Raw genomic sequence first — 26137 nt, forward strand, 5'->3', positions numbered from 1 at the left:
TACATATGTGGGTGGAAGAACGAAGGCAATGTAACATGCGCCCTTCCAACCTCTCGGGAGCCAGGTGTAAGCTTTGGTGCCACACACAAAGTACATGTTCGGAGAAGCAACAAAGGAAGGTGTTCTGGTGATTCGGCAGGCGCTGTGACCCACCAGTTGCGTTCCCTGGCCTTCTAGGCATACAAGGCCGGTGACATTGATAACAGACAGGGCCACAGTCAGAGTGGCGGTAGTTTGTTTTTGCAGATGAGAGAAGGTGGTTCTGGCTGGATTGTGGAGCACCTGTACTTCGACTCGTTCTTTGGCTGGAATGTCTTTGAGGAAGGTGGCGCCGGCGAGCGCAGGACACAGGGCAGTAGGAGTCTTTCCTGTTTTGTTCAGCCAGAACCCAGAGTAGAAGTGTGACACTGTCCGGCTGGAGGTGGCGTTGTCCTTGTGGCTCTCTTGCATGAGGATCAGCCAGGCGAGGCAAGAGCCGTGAACTGAGAAGGGTGAAGGGATGAAGGGAATAGAGTGTCCAGTGGCATGCGGGAGCAACCCGCAGATCCAACAGTTCGTAGCATTCGCAGCAAGGTTGTGTTGGTGCAACAGTTGCACGAAGGAATTGTTCCAGAATTCCCTGCGCCTTTCTCGGAGCTGAGGCGACAGAGAGATTAGGTGATGCTCTTTCAGGGGGGTCGGCTGTGCAGTAGGTAGCAATGCCTCATGAGCCGGTGTGCTTTCCTCCAGAATCCAGAAGGAGGTCATGAGGAGGAGGCAGAAGAGGAAGACAATGAAGAGTGCGATTGTCTTTGATTTGTGCAAGCTGTCAGTCTTTGGATTTCTATACTGGGTATTTCCTGTTGCTTCCATCATCTTCTTATCTGGCGCTTCCATCATCTTCTTATCTGGCGCTTCCATCACCTTCAAGGGAGCTCGGTAGCGGGCAGAACCACAGACTTCGTTTAGCTTCTCTCCCGGCAACCCTTGATTGTGTTTAGGTCACCGTTCTGAGATTTAACTTAGTCCGTGGCCTACTTAGCCGAAACTCCCTCCTTTCGACGCAGGAAATACCCTTCTCTGGATGGCACAGTGGGATCGGAGAATTTTGCAAGTTCGAGTGCCTCAGTATCGGGATAACAGTCCAATATCGGTCGGTCTTTGCTCAGGAGCTCTTCTTGGGTGCTGACGTTTTCTGTCGTGGCCAGGTTTGCAGAGACTTTTCGGCAATGATGCGCGTGCAGCCAGTGCTTCTTCCCCTCCACTCGGAGTGCCGTTCGGGTGGTGATCAGCACTTGCCAGGGGCCCGTCCACCGAGGTTCCAGACTCTTGGTTCGCTGGAAATTTCGTATCAATACGAAATCTCCCGGTTGGATGTCGTGGTCGGGGCCCCTGGAAGCATCGGGGATGGCCTGCTGCACCTGTTGATGAATGACAGACAACGTTTTAGTTAACTTGCACAAATAATCAGACAGTAGGACGTCCGGGACGTCATGAATGGAGGTCGGTTTGGGAGCAGTCCAGAGGTTCATCGGTCGCCCAAACACGACCTCGTAGGGGGTCAAATGGTGCTTGGTGGGGGTGGAGCGCATCGATAACAAAGCCAGTGGGAGGGCATCCGGCCAGTTAAGTCCAGTGGTGGCCACTATTTTTGCCAGTTTCAGCTTCAGTGTGGCATTATGGCGTTCCACTAGACCGGCGGATTGGGGGTGGAAGACCGCATGAAACCGTTGCTTCACCCCCAACCCCTTTAGGATTAATTGGATAACCTCAGCTATGAAGTGGGGGCCATTGTCGCTCCATAAAATTCGGCAAAGGCCATAGCGAGGGAAGAATTCCTTCAGTAGTACTTTGGCAGTAGTCATGGCAGTGTTGTCACGGGTTGGATAGGCCTCTACCCATTTACTGAAGGCGTATACAATGACTAGTACGTACTTCAGGTTTTGGCATCTCTCTAGTTGGATGTAATCCATCTGAAGGACCTCAAAGGGATGATTGGGGGTCCCGAACCCTCCCCGGGGTACTACAGTTCCTTTCCCGGGGTTGTGTTGCAGACAGATAAGGCACTGCTGAACTAGGCGTCTGGCTGAGTCGGGGATTTTGTCGTTATGCCAGACTTTGGAAACGAGTTTGATCATGGGTGCAGATCCTATGTGTGCGGGGGAGTGAGCCATTGTCAGTATGGGAATCAGATATGAGTCGGGCAGCAACCATTTGTTTGCATCTTTTGTTCGCCAGCAACCCTCTTCGTCCTTCAAACCCACCCTTGCCCACTTAGTCAATTCGTGAGGGGTGCTGGCCGACTGTATGTCTCTGATCATTTCCCTTGTGTCACTCCATTTTTCTGCTTGTGACCTGGTCACATATATGCGTGTCACCGTCCTATTCTCAGCTGTGGTTCGTGCAGTGATGTCGGCTAATGCATTCCCTTGTCCGACTAAGTCTGTCACTCTTTTGTGTGCCTGACATTTGATCACCGCTAATCGTTTGGGGAGGAGAACTGCCTCAATCAGAGCGGAGACTAAATCTCCGTGGAGGATTGGGGTACCGTGGGACGTCAGGAATCCCCTCTCCCTCCACAGGAGCCCAAAATGGTGGACCACTCCGAAGGCATACTGGCTGTCCGTATATACGTTCGTGGTGGTCCCTGCGGCTATGATGCATGCTCGGGTGAGGGCTATCAGCTCTGCTGCCTGGGCAGATCGTTGTGTGATGCAGGCTGTCTCAACTACTGTTCGGGCTGTCGTGACTGCATAGGCAGCTGAAGTGGTGCCATCTGGGAGTTTGATGCATGAGCCGTCTACCCATAGCTCTCCATCGGGGTCAGTGAAAGCAGTGTCTCGGAGGTCAACCCTACTCCTAGTCTGTTCGTCTGTGAGGTTCACACAGTCGTGTATGGGAGGAACGTCGGGGTCGTTTTCAGGCAGGGGTAACAATGTGGCAGGATTCAAAGTCGTGCATCTCTTTAGTGTGATGTGGGGTGCAAGCAGAGTCAACTCGTACCCTGTCAGTCGTGCGCTAGTCAGGTGTTGGGTCTTTGTCTGGTTCAAAAGGGTGTCTACTGCATGGGGCACTAATACAGTGAGGGAGTTGGAAAGTCGGATTCCCTCGCTCTGACGGATGGAGACAGCAGCGGCAGCTACTGCTCGAAGGCAGGCAGGTAAAGCTCTGGCTACAGGATCAAGAGTGGCGGAGAAGTAGGCACAAGGGCGCTGCTTAGGGCCAATCGATTGAGTCAGGACAGACAATGCGCATCCCTCCCTTTCGTGGGTGAAGAGGGAGAAGGGTTTGGAGTAATCCGGCGTTCCGAGGACGGGTGCTGAGCAGAGTGCATCCCGCAATTCCTTAAAGGAGGCTTGACACTCAGTGGTCCAAGGAAGCGGGGAGGGGACATCTTTGGTCAGCAGGGCAAGTAATGGTTTCACAATGAGGCTATAATTAGGCAACCACTGTCTGCAAAAAGAGGTTAGGCCAACCAAAGAGCGGACCTGTTTTTGTGTTTTTGGGATGGGGGTGTCTAGGATGGTTTGGATTCGGTCAGGGGTAAGTTTCCTCCCTTCTTTGGACAGAAGATGGCCTAGGTAAGTCACTTGTGGCTGGCAGAACTGTAACTTCTTTTTGGAGACTTTATGGCCATTTTCTGCAAGGAAGTGTAGGAGTTGGACGGTGGCTGTCGTTGCAAGCGGGGTGGTGTCGGCCGCCAAAAGGATATCATCGACATATTGGATCAACACCACTCCCTCTGGTAGCTGGAAGGCATCCAGCTGTCTTTTGAGGGCCTGGCTGTAAATGCTGGGACTTTCAGTGTACCCCTGGGGAGCTCTACAAAATCGGTACGAGCGGGATTTTAAAGTGAAGCCGAAGAGATAACGGCTGTCTGGATGGATGGGGATAGAGAAAAACGCGTTCTTAAGGTCGATAACAGTGAAGGTGGTGGCGGTGGACGGGATGAGGGTCAAAATGGTGGTGATATCAGAGACTACGGGATATTGGGGTACAACCACTTTGTTAATCTCTCGTAAGTCGATGATGAAGCGGTACGCTTTCTCATCTCCTTCACCTTGCTTCTTAACAATAGGTAGGATTGGGCTGTTGCAGACGTTGCTAACCACCTCTTCAACCACTCCTGCATCTACCAGAGACTGAATGATCGCTACCAGTGCCTTCTCACCCTCTGGGGATATCCGATATTGCGGGAGTTTCGGGAGCATAGGGTCCTGTCGTACAGTTATGTGGATAGGATCAATCATCATTCGCCCCACATCAGAGTCGTTTTTGGCCCACAAGTACGGGGGCAGGGCGTCAAGGAAGGACATGTCAGCGTCAGTTATGGGGCACATGTGTCGTGGGGGACGGGATCTGGGCATGTCTGGGTTGTCGTACAGGATGACTCGTATTCCATCTGGGGAACACCTAATGGTAGCTCGAAAATGCTTCAGTAAGTCAATGCCCATAATGGCGTCAGGGGAGTTGGAGGAGAGTAGGAATGTCGCGTCAGTAGTGTTGTTTTCTAGGTCAAAGGTAATAGGTACGGACAGGGGGTTAGTGGAGGGCGTCCCATCGAAACCTATTGACGTTATGTGTGAGCCAGACAAGGGTGCCCTTGGAATCAGTCGTTTTGATAACACACTACGTGTCGCCCCAGTGTCTACCAAGAATGGAGACTCTGTACCCAAGACCTTAGCGGTGACATAAGGACCTTGCTGGTCAACACAGAGCTCGACTGGATCCCTCCCTTGCCCCTGGCAGTCCTATGCAAAGTCGGGGGCATGTTCACCTTCGGACAGCTGGTATTGATTCTGTCGGGGACGGTCAAACGTGTTCAGTCTCCCTGATCTGTCATTGCTGGTGTCGTTGGAGCTCCCTCGTCCTTGTACTCTATTTCTCGGACCACCTGCCACATCCCTGGAATCCCTGTTTCTATTCATTTCTAGCAAAACCGGACACTGGAATTTCCAATGGCCGAGCCCTTTGCAGAAGGCGCATTGGTCATTGCTAACGTCTCTCCGTCCAGTGTGGGATGTTGGGGTGTGATCTTTAGGAGGTAGATCTCTGGGGGTGTTTGATGGATAGTTCCCCCTTTGATGTTCCCGTCCTAGCGTTATACCCTGTATCTGGGCTATCATTACCCTTTCCTTTAAATCCTTCTTCTTTTTCTCGGACGCCCTATCATTCTCATTCTTTTGGTGCTCGTAATACTGAGCCATCTGAAGGATAGCTGCAGGTTTGGAGGCCCCCCAACTACTCTCACTCGTCTGTAGTTTTTGGGAGACTTCTTGTGTTAGTCCCTTTACATAATTTTGCACAAACAGGTGCTGTCCGGTTGCGGTGGTCATGTCCTGGCCACTGTAGTCGGAGAACACTGTCTCAAATCGGGAGAAGTATTCTGACACATCTTCCTGGGGTTTCTGTCGACAGGCCGTGACTATCGACCAGTCTACTTTTCTTTCCGGGACCAGTGTTTTTAATTTCTGGACTATTTTATCTGGGAGTTCCAGTATGTCTTTCACTGGTTTACTCCCCGGCTCTCGCTGTCTATCTAGTTTACCGAGTTGGTCCCAGGTATGTCCAAACAGATCCGTGTGGTCAGCCTTCCGGATTTGCTTCCACACGTCAGCCGGCAGACATAGCCCAAAGAACAAGTCAATATCTGCTAAAGTCATTATTGTCGAACCCAAGGCTGTGCCTAATTCGGTATAAAATGCTGTCGGGTTCTTTCTTAAGTCGGGCAGGGTTTGCTTAAAGGTTAGGATATCTTGTCGGTCCCATGGTTGGTAAACCCAATTGTACACAACCCTTCCCTTTGCATTTTCGTTATTAATATCATCGCTCGTTCCCTGGCCCCGTGGCGGGATCCAGTAAGGAGCCGCTTCTCTGATAGGCATCATAGTATTGGCTACTTCTGCCGAGGTTGTTTCGGGGACCGTAACCTTGGCTTCGGGTTTCTGTTCCGCGAGGTGGTGGAAGACCTCAAGCATTTGCATGAAGAGCTCCGTCGCCTCACGTTCAGTCCCATCTCCAACATCAATTTTCCTATACAGTGTTGTTAGTTTAGCGGGTCCCTTACTCTGATACCTATCTTCATACGCGTTCAGGGTATAGTAGCTAAATCGCAAGATGAAATGCCGTCTGTGGCTGTCGGCATGTGAGTTATATACGCTCATTGTGTAATCTTCGCTCTCCCTTCGTTCTACTAATGTCTTTGCTATTTTGTCGATCCCATCCCGCTCGTCTTTGCTCAACCTATTTAGTCTGGCTGGTGATTGTTTGCTAGGCTCGGGGTCGTCTGATGAGGTTGTTAATGTGGCTGGTGCAAAGGCCGTGAGGGCTGGTGCACTAGCACTGAGATCGCTTTCGCTCACACTCGGAGCGTGAAAGCTTTGTCGGCAGGGGGCATATGGAGGGGGCATGTAGATGATTGGGGGACCAAGTAGTAACTCATCGTTCGCCCGTTGTTTGGAGGGCAATTCAGGGTAGAGCGCAGAGGGGGTCCTAACAGGACATTGGCCTGTCGACCCTGATTCTTGGTTTTGCATAGTATCTTTTCTTTCTTTTATTTCTTCTTCTAGTTGCTTCGCGGCTAGGTGGGCTGCCTTTCGTAATTCTTTCCCTATTTTTGCTTCTTCTCTTTTCTTTCGTTGTTCCGTTTCTTTGCGCCACATGCCGATACTGTCGAGCATAGTGGGCGTGGTTTTATTCTTCTGGAGCGCTATTTCTAATGTTTTTATTTTATTTTCGTCAAAGGAACCTATCAGTGGCCACTGACTTTCAGGGTTCTTTTTCGTATATTTATGCCATAGTTTAGTGTAAGCTATAGCGACTAGTCCATACTTAGTGAACATGTCCTTATTAGGGGTGCCCTCCAGTGGAGCTGGATGGTTCATCTCTAATAAGCGGTCCGGGCTAAACAGGCTACCAACCAGTGGGGAGAAGACAGGCATGACGGATTACAACGGGGACAAAAGTCTGCACTACCTATCTTATCACGGCGGACAAAGACTAGACAGAATATTTCTATTCTACGTTGTTTGGAGGCCGTGAATACCTCAAAAAAGAACCAATACCGAATAATCGGCCAATCAAACAATCCAGTGGGGAGAATAAGTGGGCACGAAAAATTATCGTTACCCACTCTTTCTCTACCTGCAAAGAGAGACCTTGTTCTTCCCTGTTTGCAGACAAAGAATCTCCAGACAATAATCCACGAACGACAGTTCGGGAAACAGTGGGGGAGGAAGATAGGCACGACGGATTACAATGGGGACAAAAGTCTGCGTTACCTATCCTTCACTGCTTGCAAAGAGAGAGCCTGTTTGTTTTTCCCCGTTTGCAGACAGTGAATCTCCAGAGGGTTTCAACAAAGCGTAATACTAGTATTATCCAAACAAAAACAATTTTCCTCAATTCGTCGTGTTTACACGACCTTACCCGGACCGCATGGACGGTTTCCTGTCCTCTGGATCCAGCGCCCGATCGTCCTCTCTCCTTCGTGTTGTTCGCGGCACTCCTGATGGTTCCCAGTCAGGACCGTAGATCACTCGAGAGAGGTCTGTTCAGAACTAGTGAAGGTCGGATGATCGGCTGTCAGACGAGGGTCTATCGGACACGAGCTCTTCCCGATCGTTGCAGTCGTTCACTCTGTCATCGGGACCTCTCCCACTGGATCCACGTGTTGCTGATGGGCCCCACGCTTTGGGACGCCAATTGTGGAAAAAGGTAGGGCTAGGACCTTTCTCAAGATTTGCCCGGCGCTAACCGCCCTTGTACCATTCAAGTTTACCAAGCAATGAGGCAGGCGCCGGAGACCAGAAGGCAGGAAACAGAAGTTTTATTCCGACGGAGCAGAACACATCAGATCAGACAACAAGGTATCATCTCGAGGTGCTCTAACAAGTGAGCTGAGACTCTTGCTTTTATACTTTACAAAACATTTGATGGTACAATCAGGACAGTATGACGCAAGAGAAAGACATCCCTATAATCCTCGTGGTGATCCTACTCCACATACGTTCACAATGGGGACCCTTGACCTGCTGATAAGAGGGGAGGGCAATCACGCAGCTGAGTGTTTCGTAGGATGTGTACGCCTGATCATAGCCCAGGGGGTGGGGTGGCTAGGACCAATAGTGGATCCTTTGAAGAGGGGTGACTTCATACAATGAGGGCAGTAAATGGTATCTCCTGGCTTAGGTGATGGCCTCGGACATGTGTGGTCAGCCGGACTCGGGGGAAGGGGTCATCAAAGGAGTGGTATTCATGCCCGCGTGGACAATCGGGCGCGGAGGGAAGGCTTGTCAACAGAGGGGCATTCATGGGAGGAGAGGAGGTGTTGGTCAGGCGTTGGCGTAACTCCCAAGGACAGGGTCATGCAGAAGGGTCATGCTCATAAGGAGGAGGAGGAGGGGGAGCCAGGGTGCGCGGAGGATGCTTGCTGGGTCAGAGGGACGTGCTGGCGATCGATCGTGGACAGGGAGACCATGATACCTAAAATGGCTGCCGTGCTCGTAGTAAATAGGTGACCTAGAATAGCCGCCGTGCATGTAGTACATAGGTGACAAGCTGGCGCAGATGATGTTCAGATCGCAAATTGAAATTCCACAACAGAACCAACATAACTACTAACCATGGACAAATGTGACCATTCAGACTATTCCAGACCCTGAAAGCAATACAATTGGCGTAGGCAGCAGGTACATTTCAAAGTAAATGAAATTAATAAAGAATTTTTGTTTTGTTCCTCTCTAATTTAGACAAACAGTAGTTTGTTAAAAGTGCTGGTGTTTACAAACAAGTTCCAGTGCTGACCACCAGAAACCACCGGCTCAAATTAAGCACTGGTCTTATTGCAAGCATTCCTCCCTTTGCCTTTTGTGTCTTTGATGCACAGTTTCTCATCAGAGTGTATGTATTGCTCACCTTAGCCCTAGGGTGGTAGTAGTTGCCATCCTACCCTATCCCATAATTTAATTCCAAGCTTTGTTGATGTTCTGAGATAAGTACTATTTAGCATGCCTGGCCCATAGTCCCTTCAGTGGGTAGTTGTTCTTTGCTTGTAAACCTTTTCATGTGTTTAATTAAGATGCCACTTTGATTTATTTACTTTTTCGTACTCCATTCTTCTCTCGCTGATCGCTTGCCTAGGTAATTATCCCCCACTGAATGGCGTTTATCCTTTTTTGTGTACCTCATGTTGATTCTTTTGCTCTTGTTTAGTGGTTCTGCAATCTGCCTTTTGATCTCCGTTTCCCTTTTCATAGGCCTTTGCTTGAACCATGTCAGTGTTTGTGCGTGGGTCATCGGCATCCTGTTTGTCCGATATTCCTTTTTTAAACCTGTATGTGGCTGATTGAAACTCATCTGTGTATTTTATTCTTTCATTGTTCACATTTTGTGGTAAACTGTGCTTTAAATAACTCTTGCTTTTCTACTCCTATTCTATTCCACTTTTTGGGTGTAATCTGGTCTTCAAATTCCTCCACTGTATATAATCCTCTTTTATGTCTGAACCACACCCTTTTTTCGTATCTTGCCATCTCCCTTGGGTATATGATCTCCTTTTGTAAAAATGATTTGCCATTGACAATCCACTTTTTGTGACTGTCCTCCACCATTCAATGTTATTTGTGTGGCTGATATTTTCCTCTTCGCCACTTCTGCACCCGTCCCTCCATGCAGGAAATATAGTTCTCGAACACTGGCTCAGGCTCCATCTGAACTATCTGCATAGCCTGTGTTGGAATACCTGCAGTGGACAATGGGTGTCCTGCTTTTTGGTCTGTCATGGAGTACACCACCCCCTCACCAAAAAGTTTTTTGTCAAGATCAGTTAACTTTCAAATACTGATTGTCTTAAAGGGGGTATATTTTTAGCTTGAAATCCTTTTATAGATGTTGTGCTTCCCCATGCGCACCTAGACATGAACACTAATACCTCATTCACCAGAGTCTTCACGTCTTGGGAATTTTAAAATGTTGTGATGATGAAAAATATGTGAAAGAATCAAGTAAGAGAATAAACCTCGCAAATATAGTTAGCTTGTTCCTTACACCGCAGTTTGAACAACACGAACAGGTACGAGGCCAGGCTATACTCAAGAAAGCACTCTCCAGTTGAGGGGATTCTATTCTGCCTTGAAAATATGAAAATGAATGTGATAGGTAATTTTGTAGGAAGATAAAGTGACAGGCAATTCTAATGTTTTGGGGAAACTCATACGGATGTAATAAAAAGAGAAATAGCTTGACCAGGTTTTAAAGCAAGCTTTATATCTGGGCCAGTTTTTGGTCAAAACATAACTAAGGAAGTTGTTTCCTTTCATTATATGTAAAGTCCCTGTTAAGGAAGATTAAGGGATGTTCAACTTGAGTAATCTAAAGGAAGCATAATATAATAAAAGATTATTTTCTAACATTAGGTTGTTAAAGAAATTTAGGAAATGTTTTGTTTGTTTTTTGTTATATCGTTATGGTGTACATGGTTGCAGTGCTGTAAGTATTTTTATCTAATGTTCACTACTTTGTTGAGAATCTTGGTTTTTGGCTATTTTCTATTAGCTGATTACTGAACAATAATTTAACACTTCGATTTCCAGTCTTTCAGCATCCAAATTAAGGACCATTGGTGGCTTTGCATAAGGGTTAACAAAACAGTAAAGGAGTCCACTACAATATCCACAAATTATAGTGCAGCAGTTTAACATGTGATGTAAAATGATAGAGATAGGGCTTTTGTGAAGACATGTATTTGGTTTAGATTGCATAAAATATACTTAATGCCTTGCCCTTTGTATGCTTGCTCAGTGTAATGTGGGTAAAATTGTTATGCAATCTTTTGAGTGCTTTCATATTCTCAGGTATTGGATATAAAACAAGTGAGCGGCTTGAGTTGCTGGGCGTTCGTAGTCTACATGATCTGCAGACCTTTCCCCTTGCAGTGCTTGAAAGGGAGCTGGGTTCTTCCATTGCTCAGAGAATCCAGATGCTCAGTTGTGGAGTTGACAATTCTCCAGTGACACCCACAGGACCACCCCAGGTAGAGACCCTTCCATTTATTGTATTAAGTTGTTTAAAAAAGAAAAAAGAAACTGAACACTCTTGATTCTTTATGGTTATGCTTATCGACTGAAAGTATGATTCACTGAATTGTAAGAGTAAAATATCAGTGCTATTAAATTGTTAGATTTAAAGGAAACTAGTTTTTTTCTTTCATAGGGAAGTTCGCTCCAAAACTGCATAATAGCAACTACCAATATTGGAGCTGATTTTTACAGAGGGCTCTAGTTAACATCAAGGAGACAACGAGAGCAAAGCTCAAGTTGTCTATGTCACTTATAACCCATCTACCGTTTTATGTGAGGTATGATTCTCCACCAATAAGCACTGTTGGTAGCAGGAGAGGAGTCAGTAAGGGATCATACACTAAATACCTCACTTCATTCGCTGTTCACCACCCTCAGACTGTCACTGCCTTAGCACCGTCCTTCTACCTCAACCATCCCCTCGTCCCCCAGTACTACCTCCAGAAAAAAAGAAAAAATCTGGCATCCTTTTCGAGCGTAAGACCTGGCTTAAGGTCAAGTAGACTGTCATTGTTCAATCTACTGCTTCCTTCTATCTGGTGAGACATGGAGGTGATGATGATTCAGCACCTAATTATAGAGTTTCCTTTTTCACTGGTTTGAAATAAGTGAAGAACTGAGTTTCCAATCCTGTGTGGTGTATAGTGGTATCTAATGGAAGACAAATTCAACAAGGTGGTTGGTTACAAGGCAAAACAAAATTTCTACAACCGGATAAGAAGCTCGTAAGAAGCTGAAGAAAGAAATTTAGAAAATAATAACACTAGATAAAAGGGTACTCAATGATATTAGCTTCTTCATTTAGTAATGCTTAAATATGATATCTGATATATTTTCATTGATGGTGAGTGTTGAATTCAAATTTATTAAAATTATTAGAACTGGCATATTTCATTAAACAGATATCCAATACAAAAAGAGATTATAAAGAAATAAAATATTATTAAAATGTTTACAATCAGTAGGAGACATTCACTGATTTTGGATAAAACAAAGGGACCAAAGTTCAGAAGAGTTTGAAATCATACCTTACAAGAAAATAATTTAGATCTCGCGCTTAAGAATTATAAAACTATAAACTGGAGCAGGGGATCTGGGCACCACAAATGAAGGGAAGGCTCTACAATAACTTGGAGAAGTGAATACTATGGAATGCAGCAGGGACAAGGAGGGGAACAGGAAAGCCAGAAACGGAGCACCGAGAGGAACTGAGTGTGAAAAGGTGAAGAAGGAAATCTGAAGGCATCACTATGAGTATTGGAGACAGTAAGAAAAATGCTGGGCAGAACCCCACCTCCTCGACAAGATCTGGAATAGGGATGTCAACAAAACAAAGTATACCCACCCCAGTGCGTTCTCCCATCTTTACTAGTGAGCCAGATGTAGGCTGATTTCCAGATTTAAAATTCATGTAAAACCTTCTTACGTCAGGGTTAAGGTTTGACTTTAAATAGAACAGGATTTCCACTATTTTCACAAAGGTGCAGCTAGGTTGTAATCATTTAATGTTTACACATATGAAGAAATAACTAAACCTATTTGTTTAGACACTATGTCATCCGTAGTTTCATACTGATTGTGCTGGAAACCATCTTGGAAAACAAATTATTTTTTCAAAATCATTTGAAATTTCACTTCTGAATTTCTTTTTCATAAGATATGATGAAGTCTTAGAAAAGTTGTAAAAATCATGTATTACGTGTGGAGGAAGCTCGATAATGTACGCCAGTTATTCCCATTTCAGGTCTCAACTAAGGGTCGAGCCCACATACCAAAATGTTTTAAAAGTATACACGTTCATTAAACAGATAATGTCTCTTTACTCTAAGGCCCTGAAGAACTGAAGCAAACACATATCAACAGAGCTAGGTTTTGCTAGTTCAGTTTTAAGATGACTTGATCATAATAGATTATTGCTCTTTGTTACTCCTAGATAAGTCCAACATTTAAGTACCTCAAAACGTTTGTTGTTAAACGCCTAAGTAGGATTTTTAACCCACGAGATAGGGTGCCTAGTGTTTAAAAGTGGTGCATATATGAGGGTTGCGGTTAGCAGCCAACCAAGATGGCCGCACGCTAAGTGAGCTCCGGTTAGCACCTGCTGAAACCCCGAATATCAGTAAGAAACATCCGTCTACACCATGCGACCAGTTACAATCTGGAGGTCCCGACATCGTGTAGAAAGTTTGGATGACGTGTGAAAGACCAGTGACTGCTCCCTTCCGCAGAACAGGTGAAGGGGGCCGCCCTGAAAAAGCATGGCCTAGTGAGTGAGCAGGGAGCTGCTCAGTGAGAGGCAGGAGAATGTATATCTCCGAGCCTTCGCGAATGCGGAGCCGGCTCATGAACCAGCGGAAGCGGTAAGCTGCGGGTCGACCTGCCCGAGGCCGGAGAGGAGGATACGCTGCGGTGCGGCTGCTCCGACCTAGGTTAGTAGCGAGGCAAGTGTGGCGGAAGCAAGACCGAAAGCAGAGACCGGGAGGAGGCACCGAGGTACTTGTGGCAGTGCTTAATTTGTAAAATATGGAGTCCAGGTGCTCACATTTTTGTAGGAGGCCACACCCACTTCCCCCTGGCTCCACCCACTTACTCTATTGGTTCCACCCACATCCTCAACTGGCACGGCTGAAAGGAATATGTGATGTGACAACGCAATCAAAATTATTTCGGTATGTTACATCGCAGTTTTTACAACGCACGTCGTTACAATGTCGTTTCAACGACTTGCGCTGGGGGCGCTGGACTTAGGAATAGTAAGATTTATTATTCCAACACCAGTCTACGTACAGTAGGGAAGGTGTTGGAATAGTAAATCTTACTATTCCTTAGGTTATAGCGCCATCCAGCGCAAGTCGATGTAACGACTTGCGTTGTAACAGCTGCATTGGAACTGCATCGCAGTGTTCTCACTGCAATGTAAAGGATGTTTCCCAGCTGAAAGCCACATGTAATACCTGATCTGAATTTCTACCTTGGTAATATAATGGTTGACTTGATAGGTGTTGGTTTTCAAGCTCCTTAGAAAGTATCTTAATAAAATCAAGGCAAAGCCGCAAAAGAGACTGGATGTCTTAACTTTTGGAACCCAAGATAATGAATGTTTTCTGACCATTAAAGGCCTGACTCCAAACTAATTCTGATATGACTATCTACTTCCGTTGTATTTTGTGTCTCCCCAGGCTTTACCCTAAACTGCCCCTGACCAGTCTATTACTAAGAGGTACAAGCCCACTATGAAGGCATCTAGCACATGAAGAATTTATTGGACTCTGCCCGAGACACAATATACACCTCCCTGGCATATGCACAACCTGTAACTGATTTAGGTACATCATTCAGTCTAGTAATATACCCAATGTTGTAATTGTATTTATATAGCGCTTCCACCCATGACGAGGCATCAAAGCACTTTTCGGTGAGTATCATGCTACTTCGGAACCCAAAAAGGATTAGTGGTGGGTTAATACGGGGAAATATATATTAATTTGAGCAATGGACATGTGAGTCCGTTAGTTTCATTGAATGCTATAATGGAGGGATAGAAGAGGGAAGCGTCTAGAAAGTGTTTTGTAGGAGATTGTAGTAAAATGAGGTTTGGATGGGTCGAGGGAGGGAGAGAGGAGGGAAGAATCTAGAAAGGGTTATTAGGGCAATCCTAGTAGTGAAAGGAGGTTTGGGATGAGTAAAAGGAGAGATGGAGGAGGGACACGTCTTTAGAAAGGGATTTACTCTCACAAGTGCATTGTAAATGGGCATAAACCGAACATTTCTTACCCAATTGGCTCCCCTTAGCTTTAGCCCTTAAAATAATGTTCCCAAAATACAACAGTGCCTTTTGCTCCCTAACATGAAGGTAATACACAATGAGGTCGCTGTTAAACCCCAACCAGCAAAGAAAGCAATTGACAACAGACTATAAAGAGGTCTATGTTTGAAAGGGTGCATAGAAGAAGAGAAAATGGCCCGAAATAATTTGAATGTTGATACCATCCGGTTTCATTTTCATGTATAGCAAAAAGGTTAATAAACAGTACAAAATGCACTATACACAATATTACAAATGCACAGCCTCATTCCTGAATTGTTGTTGTCATGTGTGACAAAGTTGTCACAGCTCCACGTGTGCTCTGAAGACCGATGAATGAAAGGAGTGATTTGAGGCTTAGCTTATTTACTGAGTATTTACTGTATATCGACTGTCATTTTAGCTGAAGGTGTTTAGTAAATTTTTGCTGCCATAACGGCAAATGAAAGTTTGCCAGGGTTAACTTTACCAAAAGGTGTACTAACCAGGCAACTACCCTTATCAAGTTTTCCGCAAAGGCCCCGTGATAATGCGACAATATATCTTTTTTAAACAAGTGGTGCTGGTGAAGCAAGATTTTTTCACCTAAAAAAAACAAGCGCACTTGATCCTTGTAATCACCTTGGCTACATTCCTTTCAGCCCTAGCAACAGTCCCTTAAATTCTGATGTTGAGAAAACTGAATAATTAACCACCTATGAGAGCCATGATCCTCACTAAAGGGAGTTGAATAAAGTCTACTGGTTTCTTCATAGGCCCGAGCTACAAGAAGGCCATTGCAAAGCACTATGAACAAATATTAATGGGGCCGATTCACAAAAATAGTTGTCGTCTAAATTTTTCTGACAAGAACATCAAGGGATACAGAAAACCTGAGAGTATAGTTTACATTTTTGTAAGTGAAGGAGAGTGGCATAAATATGTGGCTTTTGTGTGTGGGGGAATTTGAGGTACTGTAAATTGCATTGACCACACACAAACTGTTTGTTTCTATTCCCGATCAGTTTGCATGCAGTTTTCACCCATGAAAACTAATGTTAAGTTACACTGTTGTTTTTGTGAATGAATTGTCATGTAAATGAGACATTTGGCTGTTTTTTAGGTTTCGCACCTGCGATTGCAGGGGCGAAAGCCCCTGCTGTCGCAAAGCGAGACTATTGTAATCATTTCAGTGTTTTCCGCTTTCAAGGACTAGGCAGAGGAGACAACAGACTGTCACGCGCACACAGCCAGCCAGAATCGGATCAGGTCGCGCGCGTGAACACGCGCTCCGATTCCGGCCGGCTCTTCAGTCACCATGGATCACGCACGCACGCACACACACAGAGAGACACACACGAGCGCACACATACACACACCACACCACACCACACCTCCCCAGCCCCCCCGCCTCCTCCACACACACACACGAGCGCACACACACAAAAAATCCCCGCCTCCGCCGCCGGCCACACACACACAAACGGAGAGACCCCCCCGCCCAACTAACCCCACTCACCGCATCGCCGGACTCTGCATCCTCCACGGGACTCTCCCTCGGACATGGGAGCCCCGCGACACCACTCCTCTGGCCAGGCATTCCGTGTGCGCGTGCGCAGGCTTTTGAAGACGGAAGTACCGCCGCAGACCAGGTTTCAGTTTCGCTCATCTTCAAGCTTCTCTATAGCTGCTGTGGGAGAATGCGGGCTCCGCCGGCGCGGGAAGGGTTAGGCGTGCTATCAGCGGTGCTGCCTGTGAGGCGTGTCTCCCTCACACACAAACACACGTCTCCAGTCTGCACCGAGGCTGGCCGAGCACTGCCCGGCGGCGGCGGGGAGGGAAAGTTCACCAGGGGCAGGAGGGAGAGGAGATACGAGGAGCGGAGCTGACACTGACAGGAGGAACCCCGAGTCCAGCAGCAGGAACAGGAGCAGCAGGAGCCCCCCCTCCAACCCCCCCACCTCCAAGGATAGCAGGAGCCCCCACCTCCGAGGATCCGGGACTGGAGAGCATCTGCTGCCCCTGTCAGCAGCAGCCACCCCCTCCCCTCCTGCCCAGCAGCAGGAGTGTGGGGCTGGCCAGCTGCGGGGTCTGACCAACCATGCTTTGCCTTGCTGTGCCGGGAGCAGACCCCTCTGCTGCCTCCCGTGGCCTCTGGTAGAGCCCCCTTCTCAGTGCTGGAGCGGGCAGAGTGGCAGGATGCCTGGAAGCGACACCGACATTGCCGTGGACCGGACCTACTCGGACCCCGAGAGGTACCAGCGCGCCAAAAGCAGGGTAAGCAGCGGAGCCGGGATTCGTGGCACTGAGGCGGGAGAAGTCCAGGCTGGAGTCGGGCGGGGGCTTCAGGGGTAGCCCTGTGTCCTTTGTGTGTGGCGAGGAGGCAGCTGGGACCCGCCAGCCCAGGGGGTCGGGGTAAATGATCAGGTTTTACCTTGGGGGCGTTTGCAGTGTTCAGTCAGGGTGTAACGCGCTCTGTGGAGTTGTGGTGTCCCCCCTGTATGAAGGCATCTCCCTGTGAGGCGCAATGCCCCTTCATACACAGAGCCTGCTGTAATTTGGTGGTATCTGGTTTGTGGGCGGTAGGGGATGTCTGTCAAGACCCTTTCTAAAGTCTTGACTTGTTAAACCGAGGCTGGACTTTGTGATGTGCTGTGTCCGGCTAGTGCTCAGGTGTGCATGATGCATCTGTCTTCTTGAGCGGTAACGCACGCTCGCTGCGTGAGATCCGGTGTCCCTCGGTCCCTCGGTGTCGAACACATTTGTTACTTTCTGAGCGACAGCTTTAGAGTAGGCGCTACCCCCACACAGTCTCGCCTTCTGGTATCTTGGTTGATGTTACTCTGGGGAGGGCAGCCCCGGTCGAGGCTCTGAGCCCCGACAGGTTACTCTGGCGAGGGCTGGGTAGTGGGAGGGGCCAGTTTCCTCCACCCACCTGAACTCCGTTCTATATCGCCTGCTCTTGGTGTTTCTATGAAATCCATAGAATGGATTGGTCCATATATTGCTTAAAACAAGCCTTGGCCCGTTGTGCATGCTTCCAACTTGGCAGAAAAGTGAAATGAGGCACAGGGAGATACATTGATATGCTCAAGATTACGTGTAGTAAAGTGCGTAGCCGGTATTAGAAATCACAAATACTGAGCCCAGATATTAATGCAAACAAGTCAGGTCAGGTCAGGTGGCATTATACTGAGCTTGACTGGACTACTGGGGAGATCAGAGTCTAGAGTAGAATGGACTATATCTAGGTGGGACGGTTATTGTGGCACGCAAGAGAGTATGATGGCGCACCTGCAATTCCATATTCACTGAAGCCATAAGACATTTGGGTCAGTGAAATGTATTCCTCCAAGGAGGAGTGTGCAGCATCTCGGAGCAACCACCCCCTCACCCTCACACCCCCTCACTCCCTCTCACACTCACGCACCCTCACTCACCCTTACACCCTCGCCCTTACACCCTCATATGCCCACACCCTCCCTCACCCTCACACACCCCCTCACCCACCCCCCACACCCTCACACACCTTCGCCCCCCACCCCCCTCACACCCCCTCACCCTCCCTCACACCCCCTCGCCCCCCACACCCTCACACCCCCTCACCCTCCCTCACACCCCCTCTCACCCTCACACACCCTCTCTCACCCTCTCTCACCCTCACACACCCTCTCTCACCCTCACACACCCTCTCTCACCCTCACACACCCTCTCTCACCCTCACACACCCTCACTCACTCACCCTCACTCACTCACCCTCACTCACTCACCCTCACCAGCATAGCATCACAAAATATAGCATAGCATAACAAAAAAAAACTCAGGATAGCAAAAAATAGCATATCCTAATTATTCCCAACTCTCCTTATTATTAAGCAACATCTGACAGTTTGCAAATCATCTTCATACACTAATTCAGAGTGTTCGAAAAAATTTATGCAACGCATTGTCATACACAATGCCAATAACTCAAACTTTAATGCTGCGAGACCTTTTGCATTGTAAATGCTTGTTACAATCATCTATTTGGAACCAGATTTTCACTTGTGGGAATTCTGCATTGTATTATACTGAAGAGTTACCATGGTGCTATCTTTTATTATATCATTGATGATATTTTTTATCATCATCACTAGTCACATTATAGCTACTAATAGGCAGACAGTTTTGAGTAGAATAGCCAGGTGAGGTACACATCCATGGTTTATACAGAGCATAAGCCCATTATTTACTAACAACTAGTCCCAAGAGAAGTTATCGGGATCAAGCAGTAATTTTAAGCCCTTACTCTACAAAGTGTAAAGCAGGCGTGCCTTCTAAAGACCTTTATTACTGACCTAGATAATGTAATGTTAGCCATGTACATAGCTTGTTCTGTGTTACTGATCTTGGACTACAAAAGACCTGGCCTTGAATATTTACCATTCTTTCTCAAATATGAAAAAAACAATATTCATTTTAGTGAGACCCTCTGTATGACGTTTGGGGGGGAAAAACAAACAAAAATGACAAATTGATGCCTTAACCTGAAGGTAACTTATGAATAAAGATATTTGGATAAACTGTATTCGGAGGGAAAGGGAAACGTATCGAAGTCATGTCTAAATAGACTGCAATGTTTTTAAACACTCTATGGTGAGTTCTAAGTCTGTGCATTTGGGAAAGTATTCGTTGCCAAAATGGACCATTATCTGATTTTTTTCAACTAGGCCTCAGCTAAACCCTGTGAGCAAGGCAGGATGGTGGACCGGAATGCTTTCAGGGATTGGAAGAAGGCGACAACCTTGGACTGGTGGCCTTCCTTGCCACTACCGGCCCCTGTCTGACTGATGATTTTAACCAAAATGTAGAGGCTGTTAACCCCTGTCCTCTGGGATCAGCGGATGTACTAGCTCTTTTACAGGAATAGAAATAGAGAAAAGGCAAATCTTTTGCTTTGTGGTTCTCTCCACACCTCGTCCACTAATCTTACTTTATTTCCTTCTCGTCCATTGCCGTCCATACTTAAATGGTTTCTTTAAAAATAAAAAATAAAAAGATTTCTTTGTAGGAGCAGGAACCAAATTGTTGTCCACCTCTCCATCTTACAAAAGCTCTTTCTTGCTTGCAGTTATTTTTATTTACTGATCCATTCCGTATTGGAGAGATAACAAAATGGCACCTGTGCATTTTGTAGGCATGTATATGCCTGCTCATTCATGCGCACACAAGTCATCACACATGTTCGCTCTGTGAGATGCTTTATTTATTTACTTTGCCCTGTGCTGTACCACACTGGCAACAATTTTTTTTACAGATTCTGCATGGTATTCGCAGTCAGCAGCATTGTCAAATCCAATAGGTCCAAAAGGCAAGACCTATCAGCTTTGCCAATGCTTGTTTTTATTAGTGACAGCTTAAAGAGATAGAATTCAGTCGCCCGCCCGCCAGCCAGGAGTGCATGTGTAGATGAATGGGTGAGAGTGAGAGGCTGAACAGCACAGACGACGTGGGACAAGTAAAGCTGTCTTACTTTGCATTTTGTTTGAAAAATTATGTTCACCACCACTGCCTCCTGAAAAGAATTTATAGCCCCGGCCCTGACAATGAAGTGCAGGTGCTGAGCCCCTGAAAGCACCGGCACAAATTAAGCACTGACATGTGGGCTGGCTTCGAATGAGACAGAACATTGAGGAGTTACCTCCGGTGCACGCCCAGATAGGGAAGATTGTACAGCCACTGTGAGGTAGCAACTGAATGGAACTGAGGGGTAGTGCCTGCAGTGAGCACGGCCATCTATCAACTCAGCACTAAGGCAAGGTCGCGGTCGCTAGGGAAGATAGTGAGGCGATGATTGTGGAGGCACAGACTGGAGACACGACCTGGGAGCAGGACACGGGAACCGCGAACATTGTTGAAAAAGTAGTGCGTGAGAAGCACATTGACTGGTCTTAGAGACCCTGCATCAGAGTCCGATGGAGGACAAATAGCCAGCCAGTAGTCTAAGACTGCTGCCAATTGAGAAAATAAGGAGACGCAAGGTGAGTAGTAAAATGTTTGCTGTTGGGGCCTATAATGTTGTTAAATAATGTAATAAAAAGAAGAAAACGTTTAAAGAAGCAAGGTGGGTTTATTAAACCTCATCCCAAAACAGCCAAGAGCAACTGACAAAATACAGAATTCTTATGAGGAATACATTCTGAAATCTAAGAACACAGGTGAAGACTCATGAGTCTTAAAGGGGAAAGGGAGAGAACATCACACATCTCCCTTCCTTTCATTTAAAAAAAGTAAAAGAAAGAAAGAAAAGCATATTAACAAGTAAATGCAAATTAAAACAAAGTAGGCAGAAGATAAACACAAAGAAGACTATGAGATACAATTGCAAGAATGAACATGCTCAAACATAGTCTTTTAAATAACAAGGAGCTCTACGAATTCTCTGACTCCTTTTGAAAGAAGACGAGGACCTGTCAAAGGAAGAGTTAGGAACAAGATGAAAATTATTGCACAAATCATCATTATGAATAGAGTCACCTGAAAGAGACAAATTAGGATTAACAACAACCACACGACTCTTATTCCAAATTCTTCCATCTTCTGTCTTAACAGCATTCTTGAAAATCTTAACAACAGCTCTAATGTCAGTATATTTAGACCACGGTTTACGTCCTACCGGAGTGTTTATTTTTACAAAATCACCCACTTTGACATCCTGAAAACACACACTTTTCTTTTTGTCAAAGTATGCCTTTCGAGCATCTTGTTTAAGTAATTCCCTAGTTCTCCAATCACCAATGTTATTATTAACAAGACCTTTATTCAAGCACATCCATCCAGGACATAACAACGTATTAGGAACCCTCCCTTTGAACAACTCAAATGGGGATTTCCCAGTAGAAGAATGAGGAGCAAAACGATAAGTATTAATCCTGTCCTGAAGAGCAGTTTTCCAATTTAAACCGGAAGAACGAGCAAGCTGTATTGACTCTTTCAATGTCTTATTAACCCTCTCTACAGCACCATTGGTTTCAGGATGGTATAGAGAACACCTTTTATGAACCACCCCGCATTTCTTCAGAAAATCAACAAACACAGAGGAACAGAATTGGGGACCAATGTCAGATAACAAGCTATTGGGAAAACTATACCTTATTAAACAAAGGCTCCAAAAACTTAATGATGGAATCAGAGGTAATTTCCCTTACCGCACAAACTTCAATCCATCTAGAGTAGAGATCAATTAATACAATAAGGTTATGTTATTCTTTACAAGTTTATCTAGCTCTTCCTGAACTTTCACTTGCTCCATGAGAGGAATCCTCCTAACTTTTGCTACAACAGGGAGAGCATTTTCTTTCAATTTTATGTGATGTTTGTAACCACTCAAACATCCCAAATCCTCTTTAGAAACATTGGGGAATTGTTTTGCCATACTCAATGACAAGTTATCATCACTCATGTTACATTCCGAATTAAACACCTCTTGAATCTGAACCTGAGGAGAGGCATTAGGATCAAGTTTAACACCTAATTGACGTTGATGTAACCATCCTAATAACGCATCACCTTTTTTTGACACATAAACTTTTCCCACAATAATATGAGAACCAAGTTCTATCTCAGCCATGAAATATCCTAACATAGTAATTGGTTTCTCACTATAACCTAATGGTAAGATATCACATTTTAACATTTTCACATTTTTTGAAAATAACTCATTAAACAGTTTTTCATCAATTATTGTTATCTTAGAGCAAGAATCAAATTTAAAATTTACCATTGAATTTTCTACTTTAACCATGTAAGATGGATGATCTGATTTGTCATCATTCACCTCAAAACAAATAGATCTTACTTGAGGTTGAGACCATCTTCTCCTTGAGCTATCTCCGTTGTGTGTTTTTGTCCTGCAAAATTTAGCATAATGGCCCTTTTTATTACATAAATTACAGGTTACCTTTAAAGCAGGACAAATAGGAGAATTAGCCAAATGACTAACTTTGCCACATCTAAAACAAGAAAATTTGTTAATTGATGTAGAGAAAGATGGGTTTGATGACCTTATTTGCTTTTCTTCCGAGCTCACACTTTCTAGTTTTTTTAATTGACAAACAGTCTCATTCACTTTTATTTCATCCTTTGACTCTGAAGTAAATGGTTTCTCTTTCTCTTTTTTAAGTTCCCCAACAAATCTTGTCATATGTTCAACTTGTTTTGCTATTACTAGAACTTCTTCGAGAGGAGGCTCATCCTTCAACCAAAGTTCTTTTCTAATATCATCATGTGCACATCTTAAAACAAATTGATCTCGAATCCTTTCATCAAGGGTTTGTCCAAAGTTACAAGATGATGCGAGTTTCCTTAAAGAAGATACATAATCTTCTACTGTCTCATCTTTCTTTTGTTCTCTCAATCCAAAATGGTATCTTTCCATAATAGTACTGAGTCTAGGTAAGTAGTGCCTATCAAGTTGTAGAATGGCTATCTCATATTCATTTAAGTTTCTTTGCTCGGCAGGCAATAAATCTGGTAAATGTTCAAGAACATCTTGACCTTCACCTCCAAGACAATGTAGGAGAAGTGAATGTTTTCTTTCCGCACTCAAATTTGTTCCACAAACTCTTGCGTAATTTGCAAAAAAAAATTTCCACTTTTTCCATTTTACATTTGATTCCCCTGGACTCGTAAGAAAAAATGCAGGCTGAGTTACATTTTGCATTTTTTTTTTTAAAGAAAAAGGTAAGTAAATAAAAAAATAAGTCTTTTCTTTTTCTTATTATGTTTATATTATCTCCTTTTTTTTTTTTTAAAGAAAAATGCTTGAATTCAGTATTAACTTCCTATCTATAAAGTGTAAATATTTTTTCCTTCTCTTTTTTTTAAATGAAATGCTTCTTAATGCTGGTTTTTTAATAAAAGAAACACTCCTGGTTCATTAATTGTGCATTGTCCTTTGTTGAATGACATTCAAAATCCAATTGTGTGGTAAGAACAAATGCAAACAGAGCAGCGTTCCAATGAACACAGAGAAAACTTCTGAAGAACAATTGAAGAATGAAGACGTTCTATTTGAACGGAGCGCAGCCTTTCTTGAAGAGTAGAAGGATGACGTCAGTGAGAACGTTCTACTGAAACGCAGCGTAGGCTTCTTTGAAACGCAGTGTTATACAGGAAGACGTGAGGATTCCAGCGCGTAGTACGTTCGTCGTTTAGCTTGAAGCGCAGCGTAAGTGATGTTTTTTCTGCTAGAAGCGCAGCGCGAGCATGAAAAGAACGTTTACTTTACGCGCAGTCCAAAGTCCCTTGTTTAATTTAAAAATATTTTATATTAATTAGCCCCAGTATCTTTTAACTTTAAATATGCCTCCCGCTCTCCTCACCACCAAATTAGTCCAAATTTCAGCCGCTGTGAAGTCAACGCTTTGCTTCAAATATAGATGAACAGCCGCTGGAGGAGAGACAAGGTCAGATTTTCTTTGCCAAGTTGTTTAGTTGAGGTCGTTTCCGATCGTCGCCAATATAATGTTGTTAAATAATGTAATAAAAAGAAGAAAACGTTTAAAGAAGCAAGGTGGGTTTATTAAACCTCATCCCAAAACAGCCAAGAGCAACTGACAAAATACAGAATTCTTATGAGGAATACATTCTGAAATCTAAGAACACAGGTGAAGACTCCTGAGTCTTAAAGGGGAAAGGGAGAGAACATCACAGGGCCCGGATAGACAGGCGATACGTCCGGGGCTCAAGTCAGTAGAGGCTCGACCACTGATGAAAAGCCATGCGCAACAACCATATTGCTCTGCATCAGAGACCCTGCATTAAACTCTCACAATAGATAAACAGAAAGCCGTCAGTCTAAGATGAGGTAACCAGCCTTTGAAACAGCTGTACAGCTGTATAAGACAAAGGCGAGCGGCAGTGACCTGACCAGTTGTTAGAGGTGTATAAGGAAGCCGGCTGGTGTTGTGCAAAAGAAGTGGCCACAGCTCACCTAACAGTAAGGTGCAAAGGTGACGCACCAAACAAAATTAGATGCATTTACGAGCCTTCAGGTAGACAATCTTTCGGAAGGGGTTACGACCAGCGCCAGAAGCTGGTGACTGAGGAAGGAGGCCTGACACTACAGGATATAATGACGGCACTCCAGGGAGTGCGCTCAGCACTTAAAACTAAAATCGATACGGTCACTTCGAAGGTAGCGCTGATGCACAGCAACCTTATAAACCTGGGGACCGGGTAAAAGCCACTGAAGACTCCATAACCACGCTCCAGTCATCCACTAAAGAGTTTGAGGTGCTTGTTGGAAAGCTCCAAACTACAACTGTAACAGGGATTCTGCGCAAAAACACAGAACTGTGCACAGAGACTTAGGACCTCAGTGAATTAGGGTGTGCCAAAACTCACCTTAGTACCCAAAATCCCCTACCAGGCTAGCAATCAGTGTCACATTAGCTCCTATAGCAAAGAAACCAATGATCAGACAACCTAGAACATGCGACCTAAAACCATCTCAGGAATAGTGGGAAGTGAGAACACTCTTTTGTCATACGCTCATACCAGTCCACAACAGGAGTAAAATAGAGACAAGTTAAAGTTAAAATGTTTATTTTAACGACCTGATCTCAAGCGCAGTATTTTAATCAACATCAGCATACATATGGATAATAATACGGACAGCATGGTTACAATTCCATAAAATACAAAATGAGAAATCATGTTACAATGATAGTGCAATCAGGTGATAAAAATGGCTATTTAAAACACCCTCCCTATCTAGGAATTATGTATTATAAAACTATAGAAGGTCTCTGGAGTAATCTTAGGGGGTCCCCATTTACCTGACCGCTCAGTAAGTGTAAATTACATCAGTTTCGGTTAGTCTCTCTGCATGCCTGGAATCTTCCAAGTGTGTGCAATTCTGGCAAGTGTGCTATGATAAAGGCACCAGAATCTTACTCGGCGTGCAGCTGCCAAATTGTTGTGTCTAGAATGTGTTACACGGACAAGCCAATAAACAGGCTCACGTTATGATAACCTTGGCGGCTTAGCACTCACTGTACAGACTGGGGATACAATGTATGTGTAGAGATGTCGAAAAACAACCCGTTTCCCATGTATAGACCTTCATCCTAGCTAAGTCAACAAAAACAGCTAAGCAGTGTTGTGTGCAAAAGCAGTAAAGGGAAAAAATGGTGTTTAACTCCATGGCTGCTAAGGGTTTTCCTCTCTGGTGCTGACTTTTTTGAAAGTCCATTATTCATGACGAGCTCAGCTCGTCATGAGTGCAGCTCAACCGTGCCTCATGACGAGCTGA

At 45.2% G+C, this 26137-nt stretch overlaps 1 protein-coding gene across 2 annotated transcripts in view; it reads left to right on the forward strand.

Moving 5' to 3' along the window:
- Nucleotides 1-26137, forward strand: part of POLI (DNA polymerase iota) — a 231995-nt gene that overhangs the window by 88444 nt on the left and 117414 nt on the right. For both annotated transcript variants that reach the window (XM_086960401.1, XM_086960402.1), the window contains one exon: nucleotides 10833-11011. In XM_086960401.1, coding sequence (XP_086816527.1) covers nucleotides 10833-11011 — 179 coding nt within the window. The remainder of the gene's footprint in view (nucleotides 1-10832; nucleotides 11012-26137) is intronic.

Source organism: Lissotriton vulgaris, chromosome 3_1 (assembly GCF_964263255.1).
Source record: "Lissotriton vulgaris chromosome 3_1, aLisVul1.2, whole genome shotgun sequence".
Taxonomy (NCBI): domain Eukaryota; kingdom Metazoa; phylum Chordata; class Amphibia; order Caudata; family Salamandridae; genus Lissotriton; species Lissotriton vulgaris.